Here is a 26,723-nt window from a genome sequence, read left to right as displayed (position 1 = left end):
CCCTCCATCTTTAGGTAACTGTATTGTTATTAATGTATTCTTAATGTATTCTTTCAGAATTTCTTTATGCGTATACAATAAATATGGATGCGTATTCTTTTTCCCTTTTTTATTCAAAGTAACATGATGTACATTCTGCACTTTTCCCCTCCTATCATTGTATCTAGATCTTTCCATGTAGGATATGGAGTTTCTTCCTATTTTTTTTGCAGCTACAGAGTATATTCTATTATATGGATGTACTGTAATTTATTTAATCAGTCCCCTGTGGATGAACATTTGGGTTACTTCTGCTCTTTTGCTATCACAAACACTAATGTAATTGATAAATTTGTACATTCACTATTTTTGCATCTATGCAAAGTATATGTGTAAGATAAATTTCTGGAAATGAAATTGCCAAATCAGAAAGAATGTATGCATTTGTAATTTTGAAAGCTATCAGTCAAAATGCCATCAATTAGGGAAGTTTCAAGAGATAACTTATGTCAAATTCCAGTTAAAAGTTGCCTTATTCTTAAAACTTTTCCTTCCTTTCCACCAAATAGAACTAATCCTACCACTCCTAGGCTTTCGTAGCTCATTGTACTTTGCTAATGATGTCCATTATAATCTGCTTTGAATTAGAATTCTTTATATATATAGCTGTTTTCCCCAACTGGGTGTATTGTTTCTTCTGCATTGTATAAGGTGGCTAAATTTTCTTGACATGGTAGTATTTCTTTGATGAGTCAGTCATATCAAGCTCTCTCTGAAACAGCTGATCCCTCTTTATCTATATTTCAGCCTTTTCAATGGCAATGACAGAAGTAAGGTCAGAGCCAGGCCAGGGCTACTTTTAACTGGAAAGTCTCCTGCGCTTATGTTGGCTAGAGTCCATGGGGGACTGGGGGGAGAGTCTAGTGCTCAATAGACTTGACTGCAGAGGTCATAATAGGTCTGGGTGTAGTCATCCTAACAGTTATCGGAATGAAAATAACTAGGCAAAATTACGTGCTGCAAAAACATTTGTGTGTTAGAGAAGATCCCTGGGAGCTTGAGGGAGGCAGCCAATCGATGTGTCTCTCTCATATCGATGTTTCTCTCTGTCTCTACCCCTCCCTCCCACTCTCTCTAAAAATCAATGGAAAAATGTCCTTGGTTGAGAATTAACAATTACAGCAACAAAAACAGAAAGGAGTAATTAAAGGGGGAAGAGAAGTTCATGGAAGAAGAAATAGACTATTAATTTGAATAGATTGAACATAGATTATAAAAATGAGCAAACAGAGGAAGAATATATAGGATATTTATCTTAGAGCATATGACCAAAAGATTCTGGTAACTAAAGATTTTGAAAATATCATTTATTATACACTTTTTCTGACTACAAAAGTAATGCATTTTGCCTAGCCAGTGTGACTCAGTGGTTGAGAATTGACCCATGAACCCAGAGATCATAGTTCAATTCCCAGTCAGGGCACACTCCCCAGTAGGAAGTGTGCAGGGAGCAGCCAATCAATGATTCTCTCTCATCATTGATGTTTCTATTTCTCTCTCCCTCTCCCTTCCTCTCTCTAAACCAATAAAAACATTATTTTTTAAAAAAGGTAATGCATGTTAATTGAGGATAATTTAAAATTACTGATAGCAAATAAAAATTCTAGTGAAAATTATTGGCTATGATTATTTTAAAGTTTGTCAGTTTTCATATTGAGCTATGGTGCTTTCCATAAATCTTTAGGTTATTGACTCCATCCTTGTGAAGCAACAAAATTGAACAGTTTATGATTTCAAGTCAAAAGACCTTAGTTGATGCCTGGTTTTATCACCGACTAATTCTGTATCTCTCAGAATCTGTTTCTATGTCTGTAAAATGAGCAATACAGGGACCCTGCCATCACAGAGTTTATATTCCAATGGAAGAAGCTAGGCAATAAAAAAGTGAAAGTATAAATAAAATCAATTCTAGGTAGTGAAATGTATTATGAGAAAAAAATAAAGCAGAGTAGAAGAATAAAATGGGCCCTGGTGGGTGTGGCTCAGTTGGTTGAGTGTCCTCCTGTGTAATCTTAGATTACTCAGAGGTTGCTGGTTTGATTCCAGGTTAAGGGCACATGCTTGTGTTGAGAGCTCATTCCCTGGTAGGGGACATGCTGGAGGCAGCCAATCAGTATTAAGCTCTCACATAGATGGTTCTCTCTCTCTCTCTCTCCCCCCCCCCCTTTCCCTTATCTAAAAATCAATAAACTATTTTTTTTTTTAAAGAATAAAGTGGCATTTCAGGGGTGGGTAGTATTTTTTACTAGGGTAATTAAGGATTGTTTCTCTGAAGAACTGGCACTTGAGTAGAGGGCCTAATATGGAGAAGAGCTAGCCATTGGAGGCATTCATAGAGAGAGCATACCAACTGAAGATACCAGCAAGTGCAACTATCAAGTGGAATGAGGCCAGTGCCAAGACAGAGAATGTTTTGTAGGCCAAGTAATAAAAGTTTGAACTTTATCCTACATTGAGCTCTCTGAGAACTGGGATCATGTATTATTCATGTTTGGATTTATTCCCAGTACCTGGCACATAGTAAGTACTCATTAACTTAAATTTATGAATATTTGAATTGCATATATAGGTAGGGATACAAATTGCCACCATCTTTGAATGGAGTTTGAATGAAATAACCAAGTCACGAAGAGATAGGCATCTTAGATTCCTCAGAGATTCCTCATGGTCTTACTATACTTTTTTTTTTTTACCAGAGCCTGAATATTAGTGCATGTACTATGATGCTGGGCAGGATTCTGAGCATATGAAAACATTTAATGTTTTCTTTTATATATATAATTGATTTTTTTTACGGGGAGGAAGGGAGAGGGATAGAGAGTTAGAAACATCGATGAGAGAGAAACATTGATCAGCTGCCTCCTGCACACTCCCTACTGGGGATGTGCCCACAACCCTTGGCCGGAATCTAACCTTGGACCCTTCAGTCTGCAGGCCGATGCTCTATCCACTGAGCCAAACCAGTCAGGGCTTATGTTTTCTAATATATATAGTTTATTTATTATAAAATGCCACTTTATTTTACTTTATTTTAAAAAAATACATGTTTATTGATTTCAGAGAGGAAAGGAGAGAGAGAGAGAGAGAGAGAGAGAGAGAGAGAGAGAGAGAGAGAGAAAAAAAGAAAGAGAACACCAATGATGAGAGAGCATCATTGATTGGCTGCCTCCTATATACCCCCTACTGGGGATTGAGCCCACAACCCAGGCATATGCCCTGACCTAAATCAAACTGTGACCTCCTAATTCATAGGTTGACACTCAACCACTGAGCCACACCAGCCAGATAAAAATTAGAAATTTAAATAGTGTTTTATTGTGACAGTAATGCACAAGTTTCTCACATCCACTTTATGGCTCAAGTGTACTGAGTCTTTTGCTATTTGATGCTTATTTATTATTCTTTTTTGGTTTTATTGTAGCCTCGAGCTGTGGCAGGCTTTCGAGGGACAGTTCGTTATGCATCGATCAATGCTCATCGGAACAGAGTAGGTATCTGAACTAGAGTCATGTCTGTATAACCATGGTGATGACTTGAGTTAGATTGATTTCTTTTTTTAGAGTACAAAGTGTGGAAATTGCTTTGGAGAAGAGGGAAAGGCATTAGTAATGCATGGTAAGGTGTATAGTGGATAACAGATGTGTGCATCTGCATAGAAAATAAAATTGGATTTGCCAGGAAAGATAATAGTAAAGTATATATATGTATGGGGAATCTTGTGTCTTTAATAGGTAAATATAAATATTAATGAATGTAATATAAAGTTTTGAAGAAATAAAACATTTGTGTCACAATACCTAATGAAATGTAGGGGTCATCATCCTATCTAATAATAGAGAAACATGGTAATTAACTGTAACTTCGCTACCCTTCCCATTAGCTAATCAGCGAGATATGCTAATTAACTGCCAACCAAGGTGGCGGCCGGCAGCCAGGCAGCTGAAGCGAACAGGAGGCTTGCTTGCTCCAGTGATGGAAGAAGCCAAGGTTCCCCGCCTGCTGCTGCCGGCCTCTGAGCTTGCACTCTAAGAAACAATGTTGCAAATATAGAAGCTAAACAAACCCCGTGCTTTCAGCCAGCCGGCCCGAGCTGGAGTTGCAACAGTGTTTCAATTATAGAACCCAAACAAACCAGAAACCTGCTTTCAGCAGCCGAGGTCTCAGAGCTGGAGCCGAGCCTCAGAGCTAAAGCCGGCTGTCAGCTCCAGTGACAACCATAGAAGGTAAATAAATCCCAGAGTTAAAAAAAAGGAAAAAAAGGAGAGGTTGGGAGCTTCAGTCACCCTCCAGCCTGAAAACGGCCCTCAGCCCCTCACCCAGACTGGCCAGGCACCCCAGTGGGGATCCCCACCCTGAAGAGGGTGTGACCAGCTGCAAACAGCCATCATCCCCTCATCCAGGCTGGCCAGGCACCCAAGCAGGACCCCACCCTGATCCAGGACACCCTTCAGGGCAAACCAGCTGGCCCCCACCTGTGCACCAGGCCTCTATCCTATATAGTAAAAAGGTAATATGCAAACTGACTCTAACAGCAGAAGGACTGGGAATGACTGGTCACTATGACACACACTGACCACCAGGGGGCAGACACTCAATGCAGGAGCTGCCCTCTGGTGGTCAGGGTGCTCTCACATGGGAGGAGCTCTGCTCAGCCACAAGTCAGGCTGATGGCTGCCAGTACAGCTGTGGTGGTGGGAGGCTCTCCTGCCTCCTCAGCAGCGCTAAGGATGTCTGACTGCAGCTTAGGTCTGCTCCCCGCTGGCAAGTGGACATCCCCCGAGGGCTGCCAGGCTGCCAGAGGGATGTCTGATTGCCAGCTTAGGCCCAATCCCCCGGGGAGCGGGCCTAAGCCAGCAGGTGGTCATCCCCTGAGGGGTCCCAGACTGCAAGAGGGCACAGTCCGGGCTGAGGGACCTCTAGTCCTATATAATAAAAGCCTAATATGCTAAGTGTCGGGTCGTCTGTTCAATCAAACAAAGCCTAATATGCTAATGATTTGCTAAGGCTGCCCAACTGCTCTTTATGACATGCCCTGACCACCAGGGGGTAGATGCTCCTACTGGTAGGTTAGCTTGCTGCTGGGGTCTGGCCGATCAGGACTGAGTAAGACAGGTTGGACATGCCCTGGATCCCTCCTGCAGTCCCTCCCCAGCTGGCCAACCTCCCGTGTTCCTCCCTGGCTCTGATTGTGCACCGGTGGGGTTCCTCGGCATGGCCTGCACCCTTTTGCAATCCGGGACCCCTCGGGGGATGTTGGAGAGCTGGTTTCATCCCAATCTCACAGGCCAGGCCGAAGGACCCCACTGGTGCACAAATTCATGCATCGGGCCTCTGGTTTTATCTGTAATATGCATTAATCTATGGTAGCCCTTCTGTAATGTTTTGTTTTCATGAAGATCTCAAATGGAGACTTTAAAATTTTTATTTTAGTAAATATATCTTTCCTCTTGGGTTAAATTTTTAGTACTCTCCCCCACTTTTTTTTTTTTTTTTTTTTTTACTTTGGTCCTTTAGTTTTGCTCTGATTTTTTTCCTTATCCTAAACCTTAAGTATGAGTAGAAAAGTTGGGTATTGTAAGGATTCTCAATCCTTAAACTTGTTTAGATAAAATTGAGAAATTTAACAAGTAATTGCTTGATAAAATAAAGGTAATCTTTTCTTGGTCTTTGTTACCTTATTTTTGTTCTGTAAAGCCAAAATTGCTCTAATGAAAATTTGACCAATGCTAAATACAAAGGAAGAGTATGCTGAGGTTGTGTATGCTATGCCCCAGTTAATTTGGTTTCTTATGATGTGACTAGAGGCCTGGTGCACAAAATACATGCACTGGGGCGGGGGTCCCTCAGCTGTCAGTCAGACATCCTTAGCGCTGCAGCGGAGGCGGGAGAGGCTCCCACCACCACCACTGTGCTTGCCAGCCATGAGCCCGGCTTCTGGCTGAGAGGTGCTTCCCCTGTGGGAGTGCACTGACCACCAGGGGGCAGCTCCTGCATTGAGCATATGCCCCCTGGTGGTCAGTGCCCATCATAGTGACTGATCGTTCTGCTGTTTGGTTGATTTTCATATTAGCCTTTTATTATATAGGATTATAAATTTAAAATAGGAAAATTATTTTTTATCAGTGGGTAGCACGCTGCCAAGCATTTTAACTCATTCATTTTGATTCAGTATTGTTTTATATTATGGCATTTAGTCAGTTATTCTGCCTTGAAAAGAAGGTACTCTTATTTTCCAGATAGATTCTTACAAAATGTTATAAGTAGTAAGCTTTATAGTTAACTAGAGGCCCAGTGCACAGATTCGTGCACATTGAAAGGAAATTAATTAGAAGGTGGCTAGCGGGGTAGGAATGGGCAAGATGGGCCAGACACACCCTGGAGCCAACCTCCCGCGGTCCCTCCTTGGCCAGCCGCACCTGGGGCAGCACTGGGGCTCAAAGGGTGTCTGCGGAGTGAGCAGAGGTCCCTCCAGCAGGTGGGGTCCCTCGGCCTGGCCTGTGGGGATTGGGCCGAAACTGGCAGTCCAACATCCCCCGAGGGGTCCCAGAGTGCAAGAAGGCACGCTGCAAAGTTGTGTCGCTCGGCAGCTCCTGTGTTGAGCGTCTGCCCCCTGATGGTCAGTGCATGTCATTGCTACTGGCTGGTTTTTAAGTGTGCAATATGTTAGTGTTAAGTATATTCACATTATTGCGCAACAGATTTCTGGAACTTTTTCATTTTGCAACACTGAAACTCTGTACCCACTAAATACTAATTTCCCTTACATTTATCAATTAATGGGCTGTTAATTATATTATTGCAAGCATTCTGGGTTTGGGGGCATTCTTTTTTTAAAAAATATATTTTATTGATTTTTACGTAGAGGAAGGGAGAGGGATAGAGAGTTAGAAATATCTATCAGCGATCAGCTGCCTCTTGCACACCCCCTACTGGGGATGTGCCTGCAACCGAGGTACATGCCCTTGACTGGAATTGAACCTGGGTCCCTTCAGTCTGCAGGCCAATGCTCTATTCACTGAGCCAAACCGGTCAGGGCAGGGGGCATTCTTTATATCAAGTTCTTCAGTATATTCCTTCTGCCATGTACATTGTTATATATTGTGTGCTTTCTCTCATTTGTGGGCACTATATTTAAATGTTTAGGCCTTATTATAGGATGAAACACAATAGTTAGGTCTTAGATAATGTAATATACTCACAGGGAGTATATTAATATAATGTGACTGAATTTTGTTTTGTTTATGAAGGAAATGGGAAGACACGATGACCTTTGGTCCTTATTCTACATGTTGGTGGAGTTTGTAGTTGGGCAGCTGCCATGGAGAAAAATAAAAGACAAGGTAATTTTGGAAATGGAAATGTCAGTTTTGGGTAGGGAAAATAATAAAACTTCCTCCTTTGTAGACATCTTTGTTGAGAATATATTTAGGTATAAGAATTAAAATGTACAAGTACCTTCACTGTATAATGCCCAATATGTATATTTTTGTGTCTATGACCTGATATTAGAGATCTAGTTAATTTTATGACTTTTTCTGTGTATACAGGAATAGATACTAATATATGTACAATTATTATTTCTGATTTGATTTCTAGTCTTCCCTCTTAGTTTTTATTTTCACTAGTTCTCTTTTTTTTTATAAATCAATGAAACTCTTATTTTAATCGTCACATTATATTGTTTGATTTGAAAACTGTAAACATCTTTGTTGATAACCAGATTTAAGATCAACTGTTTTGGGGGAGAGCTAACGATTCACTGATGCAGAACTCGGTATTATCCTTTGGTTCTGCATTACAGTTCCCCTCCCCACCCCTTAAAGCAGTATGCATTAAGCTATTAGTATGAGCTCAGTTCTTGCTTTATACTTAATTATCTTCAGCACATACCCTTGAGACTGCTACTGAGAGGCCCTTAATGTGTAGCTGCCAAGAGAAATTGACTTTGGTTCCATTTCTCTTTTCTTCCCAGGAGCAAGTAGGCTCTATTAAGGAGAGGTATGACCACAAGCTTATGTTGAAACATCTCCCTCCAGAATTCAGCATCTTTCTGGACCACATCTCCTCTTTGGATTATTTTACAAAACCAGACTATCAGGTAATCAATCCTCTTGTGAGTTCTGTGGGCTAATTATTCTGTCTTCACTTATTGTAGTTATAAATGACTCTGGGAGGTCCCTAGAATAATACTATTTTAATACATTCTGAGAATGTGGTGAAATTAACTGATGATGACAGTGTCTCTGTGTGTGTGTTCCCTTCCTTCTGGATGAACATACTTCATTAGAGTTTTAGGTTTGTTCATCATGAAACAGATTTTACTGTTCCTGCTATTATTCATCTGATGTAGAAGTGCTGACAGTTCAAATTATATAAATCCTATAGTTAATGTTGACCAGAAGGAAATGTTCAGCTAGGTAATGTATCTGTCGAGGGCTTGAGGGCTGCATATTATATATTAATATGCTTTGGGACAACAGTGAAGATTGTTGGCTCCATTTTGTCTGTGCTCTGTTAATCATTTCCTTAGAGCATCCATTAATGAGGCCTAAGGGTTGTCTTGGTTTGTCACAAATTGCATCCCTAACCAAACCAGCTATATTTCAGAAGATTCTATTGGTTTCAGGGAAAACTTGGTCAGAGCTTAATGCAGAATAATCACTACCACTGAAAACATAAATGAAGCCACACATAGATTAATAATAATAATAATATATTAGTGTATTATTTTTATCTACAAAGGACTACACATAGACTTTATTGCCTGTTGATGGAAGTTTTATATTCTAACGTGTTGTAAGTGTTGCCTAGTCAAAAGACTAAGATTACCCACCTCACAGCAAACTTATTTGCATGTAATAACTATTTCTGTGTGAAATTGCACTTTTTGTATAAGATATAAATAAGATATAAAGCAGAGAGGCAACATACAACATTGGGTCCTTAGAGACCTTAAGGGCGTGAGCTTGTCTTCTTTCCTATATGACTATTTGTGTTATAAACTATATACTGTCTAACAAATGGAGAAAATACCTTGTATACCAGTCGCTTTGGAGTATGTTCTTATATTTATACTAGAGACACAATGCACAATATTTGTGCACTTGGTGTGGGGAGTCCTTCAGCTGGCCTGCACCCTCTCGCAGTCTAGGATTCCTCTGGGGATGTCCACCTGCCGGCTTAGGCCCGATCCCTGGGGGCATTGGGCCTAAGCTGGCAGGCAGACATCCCTCTCACAGGCGGGAATCCTTCTTATAGTCTGGGACCCCTCGTTCCTTACAACCTGCCTGCTCGCTGCTCCTTAGTGCTGCTGTGGAGGTGGGAGAGGCTCCCGCCACCGCCACTGCGCTTGCCAGGTGTGAGCCTGGCTTCTGGCAGAGCTGTGCTCCCCCTATGGGAGCGCAGTGACCACCAGGGGGCAGTACCTGCATTGAGCGTCTGCCCCCTGTGGTCAGTGCACATCATAGCAACCGGTTGTTCTGCTGTTTGGTAGATTTGCATATTAAGGTTTTATTATATAGTATTTCATATATGTATTATATAGTATTTCATAGATGTATTTTCTGAAATGCTGACAGTTCACATTACTTGCAATAAAATAATGAAATTATTCTTGTAAGACTAGATTCAGGAAGAGCTAGAAAATTTTCCAACTTTCCCATCTTGGGTGTTAATAATTTTGTTATTGACATTTGCCTAGGAATGTAAAAGTTTAGCATAGCAAAAACTTTTAGATTATGTTCTCCACTTAGTTATATCTACAATTTTAAGAAAACTTTTGTATTCACCAGCTGGATTTGAAACTTCAACCTGTAATTAATTTAGTTTAAATTAGCACATTATGTTCTTGAGTTTTTCATTTGTATATTCTCTCGGAGGCTTCTCTGTGTTTCTGTTACAAAACAAAGCACAGTGATTTTCGTGTTTTTGGAAGAGAAAGAGCAAGCATAATATTTTCTTTGATTCACAGATTCCATAAATAATCTGGTTCTTTCTTGTTCTCCAATCTTTCATAAGCAGCGAGTGGGAGCAGGGAGGGGGCCAGTGGACAGGAAAAGGGTAATTGGATAAAAGATATTGGTGTGACTGTGTTCTGATGCCTAGTATCAGTGTGGCATCAGGTTCCAAAAAGAGCTGAGCTTTGTAGGTTTTCGTTTCTTGCTTTCCTCGCAGAGGCCTACTGCAGTCTTCATTTTGAGGAAAATTACCCTACTTTGTATCTGATTATTCTTGTGAACGGAATTCATTCTTGAATTTTAGTTTAATTACTGTTCAGAATTTTAAATTTCTCATTGGGCAACCACTATAGTTAAAAACAACAATAAATATCCTCTAGCAACAAGCAAAATACCTACCAGTATTTAGCATGACTGCTGCCCTGGCTACATCAAAGGACAAATAATATTTCTCTAACTTTCTGTGTTCTGAGCCGAGACCAAAATGAATATATTTTATAATCAGAGTGTTAAATGAGGCTGTTTAATAAAGCCTCTTACACTTTGAATGTGTATGTTTTATACATTTTAAAAATCAGAGTTTCTTCTTAGAGAAAATTATCTTAAGAAATTGTACATGGCCAATATATCATCCAGTAGCCTGCTGCTGCTCACTCTGACAGCAGGTGCAGGCTAGAAAGAAGAGCTGTTTGCTCTCGTCTACCAGGAATCTTTTATGTATGTCTCAATCAGAAAAAAGGCCAACACAGGTTTTGGAAAATGTTATGGTGTTTTGGGATATTATATACAAGTTTATCAGTCAAAATACAGGGTGTGGCATAAGTAGGTTTATAGTTGTTCCTGTATTAGGAACAATAACTAATAGATAATAATACAAGAAAAAGACTGTTTCACATACAACTGTAAACTTATGTTTGCCCCACGCTGTACGATTATATGCTATGTACTCTAACTACTATTTTCTGTCTCTTAAACTGGAGGTGCAGATATCAGAATTATAGCCAAAATTAAAGCAAATATCTTATAAATATTGTTTTTATTATTTGATTTTGAAAAAGCATAGCAACCATAAGAAACAAAAGAGTGCTGGGCCGTGAATCTCCTTGGGTGACAGAATTGCATAGATTTATGCACACACACAGAGGAGTGCATATAAAACTTGTAAAATTTGATAAGTTCTATGAATTGTACCAGTGTCATTTTCCTGGTTTTGATATTGTACTTTAGTTCTTTAGGATGTTACCACTGGGGAAAACTGGGTGAAGGGTACTTCTCTGTATAATATTTTTGTACCATGAATCTTTAATTACAGTTGATCAAAATATGTGCCCTTGAACAGCATGGGTTTGAACTGTGTGGGTCCACTTATAAGTGGTTAGGAATTTTCATACATGGACGGCCAACTTAAGTTATACCTGGATTTTCGGCTCTGTGAGTGGTCAGTACCTCTAACCCCTGAGATGTTGAAGGGTCAACTGTATTTCACATTAAAACTTTTCTAAAAAGTGCTTGGCCAACGTTTTTTAAATGTGTTTTAAAAAGTATGGCTACCTTATAATTTAAATAAATCATTTTAAGGTGTTTTAAGAAAGGAAATCATCTGAGTGGTACCTAGGAAAATCTTTATCAACCTTGACTTCGACCACAGGACTCCACCTGTAAGTGTCACTGTTAATGGAAAACTAATATAGTAGCATCAGACTGGACAAAGGAGAGCCCATGGTGCCTTTACACATTATTGTCACATGCACAACAGTGTCACAGTTACATCTAGGCAGTACTGTTACCCCGTCTTATGGAGACTTAGTAGCCTGGGAAAACTAGTGGTGCTAGAAGTGGTTATCTGAACCCATTTCTGATGCATTCAAAAAGGCCCATGCTCTTTCCAATTTGCCATCTGCCTTCCTTGGAGAGGCGGCCACAAGTACAATAGGCACTGTAAAGTAAATAACATGACTGGTTAAGAAAAATTCAGTGAAATTACACAAAAATTATATGAAGAATTATCTGAAATTGTTGTTAATTAATAGAATTACATGATTCTGACATAAGAACACAAAAAGTATCTTTATTGGAGTGTTCAGGTTATGTTAAGTATTGTTTAGCAAGTTGAGAAGTCTAATGAAACCTATATATACCCCATTGGTGAGCCTGAAACTAAAATGTGTATATAAGCCAGTTCATACACTGCCACAGCATTGCTAAAATCAGAGGTTATGATAGAGCGGAAATCCAAAACCGGCCCCTCTTGCTTTGGGGGACTTAAAGCAGTTTTAGTGTTTAGCAGTTTAGTGATAAGAGTTAAATTTTTTAGAGGGCATAGATGAGCGGCTTATGAAGCAAACAAATAAGAATTTGAGCTAGAGACAAAGAAGGAGGAACTGCCCATAAATTAGGTCAGAAAAAGTCTTTTTCTAAAGCTGCCATTTAAGCCATGCCCTAAAAAGTGAGACTATATTGACCATTTGGAGAGAAAGAATATTATAAGCAAAAGGAAGAACAATGGGCATAGACTGAATCAAGAAAGGAACTAAAAGAAGACAAGTGGCCAGAAGATAGTTAATTAGGGGAGAGAGTGGTTTGAGATGAAATCTGAAAGGCAGAGACTAGATCAGCCGTGGGCAAACTATGGCCCGCGGGCCGGATCCGGCCCATTTGAAATGAATAAAACTATTGAAAATAAAGACCGTACCCTTTTATGTAATGATGTTTACTTTGAATTTATATTAGTTCACATAAACACTCCATCCATGCTTTTGTTCCGGCCCTCCAGTCCAGTTTAAGAACCCATTGTGGCCCTCGAGTCAAAAAGTTTGCCCACCCCTGGACTAGATGATGCAGGGCCTTATAGTCCTTGTTAAAGAATTTGGATTTTATTCTCTGCAGCAGGAAGCCTTGAAAGAACATACAGAAGCATTGTGATCCAATTTGTGGTGGGTTTTTTCTTTATTTTATTGTTGAGAGTATTATAGATATCCCCCATTTTTCCCCCCTTGACCCATCTCCCACCCCATCCCAGGCCTTTACCTGTCTATTGTCTGTGTCCATGGGCTAGGACTAATTTGTATTTCTAAATCCCTTCACCTTTTTCACCCATCCCCCCAATCCTTCTCCTGTCTGGCAGCTGTCAAAATGTTCTCTGTACTTATGAGTCTGTTTCTGTTCTGCTTGTTTATTTATTTTGATTTTTACATTCATTTGTTGATAGATAGGTATTATCATTTTTTTCTTCCTCTCCCTCCTCCTCCTCCTCTTCTTCCTCCTCCCTTTAACATTTCATGTAATACTGATTTGGTGGTGATGAACTCCTTTAACTTTTTTTTTGTCTAGGAAGCTCTTTATCTGAACTTTAATTATAAATTATAGCTTTGCTGGGTAGAGTAATCTTGGTTGTAAGTCCTTGCTTTTCATCACTTTGAATATTACATTCCACTCCCTTCTGGCTTGCAAATTTCCTGTTGAGAAATCAGTTGACAGCCGTATGGGTACTGCCTTGTAGGTAACTAACAGCTTTTCTCTTGCTGCTTTTTTTTTTAATCCTCACTCGAAGATATTTTTCCATTGATTTTTAGAGAGAGTGGAAGAGAGAGGGAAAGACAGAGAAAAACATCGATGTGAGAGAAACACATCAATTGGTTGCCTCCTGCATGCTGCCTGACCAGGGCCCGGGCCTGGAAGGAGCCTGCAACGTAGGTATGTGCCCTTGACTGGAATCAAACCAGGGACCCTTTGGTCCACAGGCTGACATTCTATACACTGAGCCAAACCAGCTAGGGCTCTTGCTGCTTTTAATATTCTCTCTTTGCCATTTTCCTTTGACATTTAATTATTGTGTGTCTTGGTATAGGCCTCTTTGGGTTCATTTTGTTTAGGACTCTCTGTGCTTCCTGGACTGTAAGTCTATTTCTTTCACCAGGTAGGGAAAGTTTTCTGTCATTATTTTTTCAAATAGACTTTCAATATCTTGTCGCCTCCCAGCACCCCTATGATGTGAATGTTGGTACATTTGAAGTTGTCCCAGAGGCTCTTTACACTGACTTCATATTTTTGGATTCTTTTTTCTTTTGCTGTTCCTATTGGGTATTTTTTGCTTCCTTATATTCCAAATTTTTTTTTAAAAAAATATATTTATTGATTTCAGAGAGGAAGGGAGAAGGAGAGAGAGAGAAAGAGAGAGAGAGAGAGAGAGAGAAACATCAATGATGAGAGAGAATCATTGATTGGCTGCCTCCTGCACACCCCACACTGGGGACCAAGCCCGCAACCCAGGCATGTGTCCTTGGCCAGACTCGAACCTGGGACCCTGCAATCTGCAGGCTGATGCTCTATCCACTGAGCCAAGCCAGCCAGGGCAATATATTCCAAATTCTTGATTTGATTCTCAGAATCCTCTAGTCTACTGTTGACCCCCTGTAAATCATTCCTTATTTCAGTTAATGTGTGCTTCATTTCTGATTGGTCCTTTTTTTAAAAAAAATTAAAAATTATGTGTATATACATAGATATGTATATATACATATCTATGTATACACACACACACACACACTCTTCAGAGAGAGGAAGGGAGAGGGAGAAAGAGAAACATCAATAATGAGAGAAAATTATCAGCTGCCTCCCTACTAAGGATCAAACTCACAATCCAGGCATGTATCCTGACTGGGAATTGAACCCTGACCTCCTGGTTCATGGGTTGATGTTCAGCCACTGAGCCACACTGGCTGGGCCTGACTGGTCCTTTTTTATGTTATTGATGTTTTCACTAAGTTCCTTGAAATTCTCTTAAGTTCCTTGAAGTTCTCATTAAGTTCCTTGAGCATCATTATAACTATTGTCTTAAATTCTGTATCTTGTAGTTGTTTTGTTTTGTTTGTTAATCCTTACCTGAGGACATTTTTTTCATTGACTTTTAGAGAGAGTGGAAGGAAGTGGGGGAGAGACAGAGAGAGAGAGAAACATCCTTATGAGACACTTCGATTGGTTGCCCCCTGCACACACCCTGACCAGGGCCAGGGATGGAGCCTGCAACCCAGGTACATGCCCTTGACCTGAATCAAACCCACAACCCTTTAGTCCATGGGCCGATGCCCTAACCACTGAACAACTGGCTAGGGCTATCTGGTACTTTTCTTACTTCCATTTCATTTAATTCTTTTTCTGGAGATTTCTCCTGTTTTCATTTGTAACATGTTTCTTTGTCTCTAAATTTTGGCTGCTTCCCTGTTTGTTTCTATGTATTAGATAGATCTGCTATGTCTCCCAAACTTGGTAGAGTGGCTTTATGTAGTATGTGTCTTGTAGGGCCCAGGGGCTCAGCCTCTCCAGTCACCTGTGCTGGGTGCACTGTCCTATTGCAGTTGAGCCTTGATTTATGTTGGTGTCACTGGGAAGGATTGACCCCCAGGCCAGTTGGTTGCGAAGATGGTCTGTGACTACAGCAGAAGAGCTGCTGTGCAGGAGCCTGCCCTATGGAATAGGACTTGCTTCAGTGGGGCTTTGTTGCTCTCAGAGTCCTCCCTTGAGTGTGTCACTCGTGAAGGTGGTAGGGTTGTAATCCGGAGTCCTCAAAGCTCACCACTGGGTGCACTGTCTCTGGAGCCTCCCAGTAGGTGCAAAGTCAACCACTGCCTGTCCCCTGCCCAGGGACACTCAGCATGAGCTATAAAGCAATCTGCAGATGGCTGCTACTTGTGTTGGGCTTGGAGGTGCCCAGGAGAGGCCAAGCTATGAACCAAGGTAGGCTGCTGCTAGTGCCAGGTCTGAGGCCACTTACTGAGACTTACGGGGTACACTAAGACCAGCTATTGCTTTTTTGAGAGATTTTAGGAAGGTTTGAAGCATGAGGCAAGAGAGGTCAATTTTATGGAAAAGCCACTGGAAATGGCTTGCATTAGCCTGCTAGTAGGGAGGGGCAGGGCAAGAAAAGTGTGAGCCAGGCTGATGAAAATTCATATGTGGTGCCCTGCCTGCTAACTCAGCAAGTGGCCTCTGCCAGCACTTCTGTCTGAAAGAAAGCTGCCCCTCCAGCTCTCGCCCTGATTCCAGGCAAGCTAGTTCCTCCCCGAATGTCCCAGGTTCCTTGCAAGCTGCTGTCCCAGAACTGGAGCTCAGAGGGAGTGAATCTGAGGAACTCATAGATTGGTGCCCAGCCCCTTTAAGAGGAACTGCCTGGGGCCAGCAGCCTCTGTGTCCCTCACGCATCATCCCTGCTGGTTTTTACAGCCAAAGTTGTGGGGCTGACACCCCTCCTCAGGGAAACCTCACAGCCAAGATATCCCTCCTGATTTTAAACCTACACATGTGGGTGTGGTACCAGCAAGTTCCGTGATTCTGCCCTTCTTAACAGTCTTGATGAGCTACTTCTTTAATTCTCTGGTTGTAGGACTTCCGTTGAGCTAGAGTTCAGGTGGTTCTAAATGATAGTTCTTCTGTATTTTAGTTGTAATTTCAATGTGGTTGTTTGAAGCAGCAAGTTCCGCATTTACCTACACTGCCACCTTAACTGGTCCTCCAATTCGTGTTTTAAGAGGATTGTTTTTGCAGTTGTGTGCATTCAAATGAAGCAGAAGAGAATTAGAGACTATTTAGGGAGGTATAGAGAAAGACTGAACTATGCTTTGGAAAGAAAAAAATATTTTTAAAAAAATCAACGTCTTAATATTACAGAGGTTTGTTTTTTGTGTCATAAAGCAGTGTAGTTACTGGGCAGCTCTCCTAGGCAACTCTCAAGTGGTAACTTGAACATCCAGGATCCATCCATATTTTGACACTGCTGTCTATAATACATAGCCTGTACAGTCATCAGGAAGGGGAAGAGCGAGTGTGGATGATGCTTTAGGGGTTTTATAATGAGACCTGGAAGTGGTCCAAACAGTTTGGCATATACCCCTGTGGCCATAACCCATTCACATTGTCCCAATTCTAACTGCAAGGGAGGCTGGAGATAGTCTTTCCTTGTGGACAGGAAAAATGATGGTCTTGATTTGGATATAAGCAGAAGAGATGGAGAGAGGTGGATGAGCAGCCATGCTGCCTCTCACTGCCTCAGGTCCCCTGGGGCTGCCGACTAGGACTCCTGAGTTCTCTTCCAGATATTGATATAAAATGGTGAAAACTGCTAAAACTCTGGGCTTTTTCAACTCATTCTCTATTTGATCTCATTTTTTGTTCTGTTCTTCAAAGGGTAGATGCAGTACAGTTTTTTTCCCTTCTATCGATGCTGCCAAAAATCCCTGACAGAGAAGGGAAATCTAGAACATTAGCATTTCCTTACCTGTATTGCATCTACTTATCACTGAGTCAGTTTATTTTGCAGTAAATAATCTATCTTTGAATCAGCCAAGCCAGCATTGCCATTGCACTCTGCTGACTAAGTGCTTTATTGATCCATTAATTTACTATTTATTAACTGAGAATTCAGGTATCAGGATTCTCAGTGAGTCCTCAGTATCACATTACAAATAATTCTTGTTATTGCATAGACTGGAATTAGTCTCCATTGTCTTTGAAAGGGCAAGCTGGGATTTCATTCAAGGAAGATTTACCTTCCTCACGATGTATGCCTCTAGAGCAGCAGTTCTCAACCTGTAGGTTGCGACCCCTTTGGGGGTCGAACGACCCTTTCACAGGGGTTGCCTAAGACCATCGGAAGACACATATATAATTACATATTATTTTTGTGATTAATCACTATGCTTTAATTATGTTCAATTTGTAACAATGAAAATATATCCTACATATCAGTTATTTACATTACGATTCGTAACAGTTGCAAAATTACAGTTATGAAGTAGCAACAAAAATAATTTTATGGTTGGGGGTCGCCACAACATGAGGAACTGTATTAAAGGGTCGCAGCATTAGGAAGGTTGAGAACCACTGCTCTGGAGTTTCCCACACTAGTTCACCATTCTCTCCTATTGCAGCAATGTATAAGCATTTTGTCAAGAGTTCTAGGAACAGTCTTAAAGTGTCAGCCATAAATTCAGAATTTATTTGCATTCTTCTGATTTATCTTAAAGGGTCATATGAATTTTGCTTTCTAACTTTATTTTTATTGTATTATAAAATATATTAAATGTCTTAACTCTGAGCAAAATTCTTCAGGAAGCTGTGCGACATTCATCAGGTGACTTTAAACCCTCTCTGGCATGTGGCGGCATCCCCTGGGGGTACTTGGATTCTTTAGATGAGTTTGTATTTCTAAGACTGTATTATCAAATAAAAGAAGTAAAGAAGTCAGGCGTATACTAGATTTTCAGTGATACTTTTTTTTATTGATTTCAGAGAGGAACGGAGAGGGAGAGAGATAGAAACACCAATGATGAGAGAGAACCATTGATCAGGTGCCTCTTGGACACCCCCTCCTGGGGACTGAGCCTGCAACCCGGGCTTGTGCCTGACTGAACCGTGAACCGTGAACCCCTGAGTCACACCAGCAAGGCAAATTTTCAGTGATTCTTAGTGGAGAGATATGGGACATGGGACATGCCTTCTTATAGGGGAAGTGTCAGAATCAACTGTAAAGTGTTTTCAGATTTTGTTCTGCCCCCTTTTCAGTTTGAAAATTACTGCTACAGTGAGCTCCTATTTGGAAAGTGCTTTGTTCCTCAGTTATATTGGGGTTAAAAAAAGATGAGGACTACAAGTTTCGTGTGTGTGTGTGTGTGTGTGTGTGTGTGTGTGTGTGTGTGTGTGTGTTATACCTATACTAGAGGCCTGGTGCACAGATTCATTCACATTGAAAGGAAATTAATTAGAAGGTGATGGCAGGGCAGGACTGGGCGAGAGGGGCTGGACACGCCCTCGAGCCAACCTCCCACAGTCCCTCCTTGCCCAGATGCACCTGGGGTGGCGCCCGGGCTCGAAGAGCATCTGCAGAGTGAGCGGGGTCCCTCCAGCAGGTGGGTTCCCTTGGCCTGGCCTGGCCTGGCCTGCGGGAATCAGGCTGAAACTGGCAGTCCAACATCCCCTGAGGGGTCCTGGACTGTGAGAGGGCACTCTGCAAAGTTGCTGTTGCTCGGCAGTTCCTGTGTTGAGCATCTGCTCCCTGGTGGTCAGTGCGCGTCATAGCTACCGGCTGATCGGCCAATCGGCCAGTTGCTTAGCCTTTTATTTATATAGATATAGATATAGATATAGATATAGATATAGATATAGATATGTAGACATAGATATATGTGATTTATAAGGTGACTAATGTATATTGTTCTCAAATCTATTTGAATGAGTAACTGAATTGGAGGGATTTTTGTTTTATTATTCATTTTAGTGAATTCAGTCCCCACTCCATCTGCAAAAGATTCCTTGACTTGTCCTGTTTCTACATGTCAAAGATTAGTATTTAGAGCCACCTTGGTCCTGATTTGAAAATTATTTTGCTACATTAGAAATGCTTTGTTCTTTAAAGTATCTGGAGAGTTGTATCTAGTCAGACCATTTAGTGCCTCAGTGCTTTTAGCTTTCCTTCATTCTGTGCCTTCCATCCTTCTACCTCCTGTTGCTGTTCTCTAGAATCACCATCATAGTGACAAACTGAGGCCCAATGGCATGTGCTACATTCTTATTTGAGGCCCAATGGCATGTGTTATATTTTCTAAGACAAATGATACTATGATAATTATAGGAAAATAATCCCATGATAAAAGGATATCTTATATAAAAGCTGTTGAGGATTATTCCTATTGCACCCAGTTCATAAGTACTCACACAGCAAGGCCGTTGTTGCCTCATGGTAGGAACTCCACCTTTCAGGAAGCATACATCTTACTCAGTGAGAACCTATGAGAGAGCCTCGATTTCCGGAGTCAGGAGAGAGGTCAATGGTCTGCCACTTCAATTCCTGTATGCTGATTCTCAACCTGTCTTGCTTCTCCTTTGTTTTCTCTACAGCCCTCTGCCTCTGATAATTTTGGGGAGACTATAACATAGTAAACAACAAAAATATGACCAAAATAAAAATTATCAGCTTTTGCCCGCCCAGTGTGGCTCAGTGATTGAGCATCAACCTATGAACCAGGAGGTCACGGTTCAATTCTAGTCAGGGCATATGCCTGAGTTGTGGGCTCGATCCCCAGTGTGGGGCATGCAGGAGGCAGCCAATCAATGATTCTCTCTCAGGTTTTATAACTACCTTTTCCAGTTCCTTTTATCTTTTTAGTTTCCTTTTAAATTGTATTATTTTTCTTTGGGGCTTATTACAAATAGACATTTATTCATAAAATGTTTTTAGAGTATCTATTTAAGGGTCTGTCATCACAATTCCAACATGGGTTGTTTTGTTGTTGTTTTCCCCACACCACCAAGCAATTCTCTGATATCAGCTGGGTGTCCAACAATTGAAATAAATTCTGACACTATCTACCGAGATAGAAAGCATCAGATTCCACAGGTTAAGGACTCAGCCCCACAAGACTGCCCTCCACTTCAGAAGCCAATCACAAGTCCTGGTTGTCACATGTCCTTCTGATTGACTGGCTATAAATCAGAGGTTGCCACAGCTCCCTCTTGGGTTCTGTTAATTTGCTAGAACAGTTCTAGGTCTCAAGAAACCAATTTTATCACTAGATTACTGGTTTATTTCAAAGGATATAACTCAGGAACACCAAATGGAAGAGGTCCATAGGGCAAGGTATGGGGAAAGGGTGCAGAGCATCCATGCCCTCTCTGAGGTAACCACCATGTGTTCACCAATCCAGAAACTCTCAGAATCCTGTCATTTTGAGTTTTTGTGGAAGCTTCATTAGAAAGGCAGAGTGATTATAAAGCATTGGCCATGGGCAATTGATTCAACTTCTAGCCTTCTCTTCCCTCCTCCAGAGGCCAGAGAGGTGAGACTGAAGGTTCCAATCCTCTAATAACAGGGTGGGTTCTTCTGGTGACCAGCTCTCATTCTTAGGTGCTTCCCAAAAGCCACCTGATGACCATGAACCCAGTTGTGGTGGAAAGGGGCTTGTTATGAATAACAAGACAGAAATTTCAACTTTATAGCTTTGAAGTGATTTCAGGAACTGAGGACTAGATCAAATATTAGAAGAAAAGATACTCCCATTGCTCTTATTACTCAGAAAATTCCAAGGGTTTTGGGAGCTGAAAGCTAGGAACTCTGGACAAAGACCAAATATATATGAGGAATATAATTTGGTTATCTGAATGACCAAATATATATTTTTACAGATCACAATACTGCAGTCGCATATAAGGCATTGCGTTAGATACATGATGAGCAGAATCAGACATGTACTGGCCTATCGGAGCTTACTCTCTGGGTGAAAGAGAGAGACAAATCAATTAAATAATCAGAAATAGACCCAAGGAAAGAGAAACCAAGATGGCAGCATAGGTAAACATCAGAAATTGCTGCCTCGCACAACTACTTCAAAAATACAACTAAAAGACAAAACGGACATCATCCAGAACCACAGGAAGGCTGGCTGAGTGGAAATTCTACAACTAGAAGGAAAGAGAAAAGCACACTGAGACTCAGAGGAGGTGCGGAAGTAAAGTGCAGAGGTATGGAGGCGCACGAGGAAAGGGCTGGCAACTGAGGACGCAGTTATATTTTTCAATCTGGAGGGAGTCTCAAGCTCCCCACTGCTCTGAACTCCAGTTCCGGGCGAGTCTCTGGGGACCCAGACTCATAAGGGTAGAAACTGGACTGTCTGGCATCGGGCGAGTTGGAACTCGAAAGCGGCTTTCTCTCAGAGGTGCTTGCGGCGATTGCCAGGACACTGAGATGCAGGGCCTCTTAGGGTAGGACTGAGGAGCAGCCATAGCTGTTTGCTCCGCCCTGCTGATTCCCTGAAACCCCGCCCCACCCAAGGTGTGCGAAGAGGCTTTTACATATGAAAGGCCTGGCCCTTTGTAATCTGAAAATTACCTAACAAACTGCAGCTGGGTCAGAGAGACCCAGAACTTCCAAAAGAAAGCCCAAGGCCTCACAGCAGCTTGCATTGCTTCACAGCTGGGCCTCATCTGGGCAACTCCAAACCACAAACAAAGAAGAGGAATCTGCAGATCTCTCTGTAGCTCCTGCTGGGTAGCCTCAGGCAGAGGCTAAATTAGCACCTCCTTAGAGATCCAAGAGCCAGTGTACCCAGTGGTCAGAGTGGGACCATCCAGATTACAACTCCTCAGATCCATAAGGGACACAGAGGGCAGACTCAGTGAGCACCAAAGCCCCACTGAAGCAAGTCTACCCCTGAAGGGTGTCTCCAGCACAGAAGTTCTCCCACTGCAGACACAGCTGATTCTCACAGCCAATTGTCCTGGAGGTCAATTCCTCCCAGTGATACCTACAAAAATCAGGGCTTAACTACAAGACTGTGCACAAAGCCTACAAAGGGGTGCACCATGAGTGTCCACCTCAGGTAATTGGGGAGGATGAGCCACTGGGCCCTATAGGACACCTAGTACAGAAAGCCACTCTATCAACACAGGGAAGCTTAAAAAATGCAGAGACAAAGAAACAGGTCACAAATGACAGAAATGGCGGAAAGCAAACTACTGGATATAGAGTTCAAAACCACACTTATAAGGTTTTTCAAGAATTTTCTAGAAACCGCCAATAAATTTAGTGAGACCCTCAAGAAATCTCGTGAGACCCTCAAAGGATATGAAAAAGGACCAACTAGAAATTAAGCATACACTAACTGAAATAAAGAATATTATACAGAGTTCCAACAGCAGACTAGAGGATCACAAGAATCATGTCAAAGATTTGAAATACAAAGAAGCAAAAAACACCCAACTGTTAAAACAAAAAGAAAAAAGAGTCCAAAAATACGCAGATAGTGTAAGGAGCCTCTGGGACAACTTCAAGCGTACCAACATCCATATTATGGGGGTGCCAGAAGAAGAGAGAGAGCAAGATATTGAAAACCTATTTGAAGAAATAATGACAGAAAACTTCCCCTACCTGGTGAAAGAAATAGACTTACAAGTCCAGGAAGCACAGAGAACCCCAAACAAAAGGAATCCAAAGAGGACCACACCAAGACACATCATAATTAAAATGCCAAGAGCAAAAGACAAAGAGAGAATCTTAAAAGCAGCAAGAGAAAGACAGTCAGTTACCTACAAGGGAGTACCCATATGATTGTCAGCTGATTTCTCAACAGAAACTATGCAGGCCAGAAGGGAGTGGCAAGAAATATTCAAAGTGATGAATAGCAAGAACCTACAACCAAGATTACTTTATCCAGCAAAGCTATCATTCAGAATTGAAGGTCAGATAAAGAGCTTCACAGATAAGAAAAAGCTAAAGGAGTTCATCACCACCAAACCAGCATTATATGAAATGCTGAAAGGTATCCTTTAAGAAGAGGAAGAAGAAGAAAAAGGTAAAGATACAAATTATGAACAACAAATACACATCTATCAACAAGTGAATCTAAAAATCAAGTGAATAGGAGAACCAAGATGGCGGCATAGGTTAACGCCGGAGTTTGCTGCTTTGAACAACTACTTCAAAAGTGAAACCAAAAAACGGAAGGGACATCACCCAGAACCACAGGAACGCTGGATGAGTGGAAGTCCTAAACTAGGAGGAAAGAGAAAGGCATACGGACACTCAGAGGAGGCGCAGTGCTGAAGTCAAATTCTGAGGTGCGGAGTGCGCTGAGCGGGCTGGCGGCGGAGGGCGCGGTTGGCGTTTTCAATCGGGAGGGAGTCGCAGACTCTGAGCTCCAGATCTGGGCGAGTCTTTAGGAACCCAGACTCAAACGGGAGAAGCGGGACTGTCTGGCTTCGGTCAGAGCGAGTGCAGCTTTCTCTCTGAGCTTTGCAGCGGGTGCTGGGACTCAGAGAGGCAGAGCCCCTGGGGACAGGACTGAGAGCCGCCATAACTGCTCTCTCCGGCCCACCCTGTTGATCCTGTGTGACCTGCCCCGCCCAAGCCCTGCACAGAGGCTTTTGCCGGATAGCCTCAGGCAAAGGCTAGATTAGCACCTCCCTAGAGGACAGAAGTTCTCTCACTGCTGACACAGCTGATTCTCATAGCCACTTGGCCTGGAGGTCAAACCCTCCCTGGAATTAGCTACAACAATCAAGATTTAACTATAAGACTGCGAACAAAGACCACTAGGGGGTGCACCAAGGAAGCATAACAAAATGCGGAGACAAAGAAACAGCACAAAATTGTCAATGGAAGATATAGAGTTCAGAACCACACTTTTAAGGTCTCTCAAGAACTGTTTAGAAGCCGCCGATAAACTTAATGAGATCTACAAGAAAACTAATAAGACCCTCGATCTTATATTGGGGAACCAACTAGAAACTAAGCATACACGGACTGAAATAACGAATATTATACAGACTCCCGACAGCAGACCAGAGGAGCTCAAGAATCAAGTCAATGATTTGAAATGCGAAGAAGCAAAAAACACCCAACCGGAAAAGCAAAATGAACAAAGAATCCAAAAATGCGAGCATAGTGTAAGGAGCCTCTGGGACAGCTTCAAGCGTACCAACATCAGAATTATAGGGGTGCCAGAAGATGAGAGAGAGCAAGATATTGAAAACCTATTTGAAGAAATAATGACAGAAAACTTCCCCCACCTGGTGAAAGAAATGGACTTACAGGTCCAAGAAGCGCGGAGAACCCCAAACAAAAGGAATCCAAAGAGGACCACACAAAGACACATCATAATTAAAATGCCAAGAGCAAAAGATAAAGAGAGAATCTTAAAAACAGCAAGAGAAAGAAACTCAGTTACCTACAAGGGAATACCCATACGACTGTCAGCTGATTTCTCAACAGAAACTTTGCAGGCCAGAAGAGAGTGGCAAGAAATATTCAAAGTGATGAATACCAAGAACCTACAACCAAGAGTACTTTATCCAGCAAAGCTATCATTCAGAATTGAAGGTCAGATAAAGAGCTTCACAGATAAGGAAAAGCTAAAGGAGTTCATCACCACCAAACCAGGATTATATGAAATGCTGAAAGGTATCCTTTAAGAAGAGGAAGAGGAAGAAAAAGGTAAAGATACAAATTATGAACAACAAATATGCATCTATCAACAAGTGAATCTAAGAATCAAGTGAATAAATAATCTGATGAACAGAATGAACTGGTGATTATAATAGAATCAGGGACATAGAAAGGGAATGGACTGACTATTCCTGGGGAGGAAAGGGGTGTGGGAGATGCGGGAAGAGACTGGACAAAAATCGTGCACCTATGGATGAGGACAGTGGGTGGGGAGTGAGGGCGGAGGGTGGGGCGGGAACTGGGAGGTGGGGAGTTTTGGGGGGGAAAAAAAAGAGGAACAAATGTAATAATCTGAACAATAAAGATTTAATTAAAAAAAAATAAAATAAAATAAAAATCAAGTGAATAAATAATCTGATGAACAGAATAAACTGGTGAATATAATAGAATCAGAGGCATAGAAAGGTAGTGGACTGACTATTCTTGGGGGAGAAAGGGGTGTGGGGGATGCGGGAAGAGACTGGACAAAAATCGTGCACCTATGGATGAGGACAGTGGATGGGTGGGTAAGGACAGAGGGTGGGGTGGGAACCGGGTAGAGGGGAGTTATGGGGGGAAAAAGAGGAACAACTGTAATAATCTGAACAATAAAGATTTAATTAAATAATCAGAAATAATAATAAACTTGCAATTGATAGCATTTGACCCTTTTCTTGTTGAAACTGCTCATTTGGTATCCAGAACACCACACACTTGGTTTTCCTACCACACTCTTCACTTCTTGGTTTCCATTGCCGAGTCCTTTTCTTCTTTCCATCTAAATGTTGGAGTGCCCTAGCCCAGTGGTTGGCAAACTGCGGCTCTTTGGCCCCTTTAGTGTGGCTCTTCCACAAAATACCACGTGTGGACGTGCACGTACAGTGCGATTGAAACTTCGTGCCCTATGCACAGAAGTTGGTTTTTGGCCTGGGCGAGTCTGTTTTGAAGAAGTGGCGTTAGAAGAAGTGGAGGGTGTCGGTCCGTCGGGCGACAGGAGACGCGGCACAGGCGGGCCGCGGGATATGCATCACAGGGAGGCGTGCGCAATTCATGCAAGTGTTGAGTGAGCCAGTCAGTCAGCAGTCTCATTGTGCAGTGGTTAGTGCTAGTTGTGTACGCAAATCGCACGTGGGTGACAAAAATACCTACTTGAAGCATAAAGTTACCTGTATTTTTCCAACCAGCTGCAAATCCGACAGGTATTTTTGTCATCAATTTAAGAATTGTAATTCTTTTGTGTTGGTGGCTTTATTATTATAAAATGAAACATTTTTAGGTGCCCTGTTTGAGATGGCTACACAGAAGAAGCAAAGAAAAACGGAAGACGAAAACCGTGAATTTAAAGTTGAATTTAAAGTTGAATGTACCTACCTATATAGTTTAAAAAATTTGGCCCTCAAAAGAAATTTCAATCATTGTACTGTTGATATTTGGCTCTGTTGACTAATGAGTTTGCCGACCACTGCCCTCGCCTTACCCTTGGGCCTCTTTGCTACCTGCTTTTCTTAGATTACATCATTCAGTATTTATGGCTTTAAATACTACCTATTAATATCTATATGCTGGTGACTATCAATGTTGTATCTGTATTCCTTATTCCTCCCTAATCTCTAAAATTTTCAATATCCCAATATCTCAAACTCACTGCCTTTCATCTTAGTAAATGGTACCAACATTTACCCAGTGGCTCAGGATAGAAATGTACATTATTCCTTATGCTTTACTTTCCTAGCTTTCATCTAATCCATCAGTAAGTTCTG

General features: G+C 41.6%; 1 protein-coding gene across 6 annotated transcripts in view; it reads left to right on the top strand.

Annotated features, from left to right (window-relative positions):
* The window catches only part of TTBK2 (tau tubulin kinase 2), a 137,156-nt gene that overhangs the window by 76,067 nt on the left and 34,366 nt on the right, over positions 1 to 26,723 (top strand). For all 6 annotated transcript variants that reach the window (XM_036298976.1, XM_036298967.1, XM_036298972.1 and 3 more), the window contains 3 exons: positions 3,461 to 3,526; positions 7,287 to 7,379; positions 8,012 to 8,137. In XM_036298976.1, coding sequence (XP_036154869.1) covers positions 3,461 to 3,526; positions 7,287 to 7,379; positions 8,012 to 8,137 — 285 coding nt within the window. The remainder of the gene's footprint in view (positions 1 to 3,460; positions 3,527 to 7,286; positions 7,380 to 8,011; positions 8,138 to 26,723) is intronic.

Source organism: Myotis myotis, unplaced genomic scaffold (genome assembly GCF_014108235.1).
Source record: "Myotis myotis isolate mMyoMyo1 unplaced genomic scaffold, mMyoMyo1.p scaffold_m19_p_1, whole genome shotgun sequence".
NCBI classification, from domain to species: Eukaryota; Metazoa; Chordata; class Mammalia; order Chiroptera; family Vespertilionidae; genus Myotis; species Myotis myotis.
Note: the sequence above shows the minus strand (reverse complement) of the source record. Positions and strands in the feature narration are given on the sequence as shown.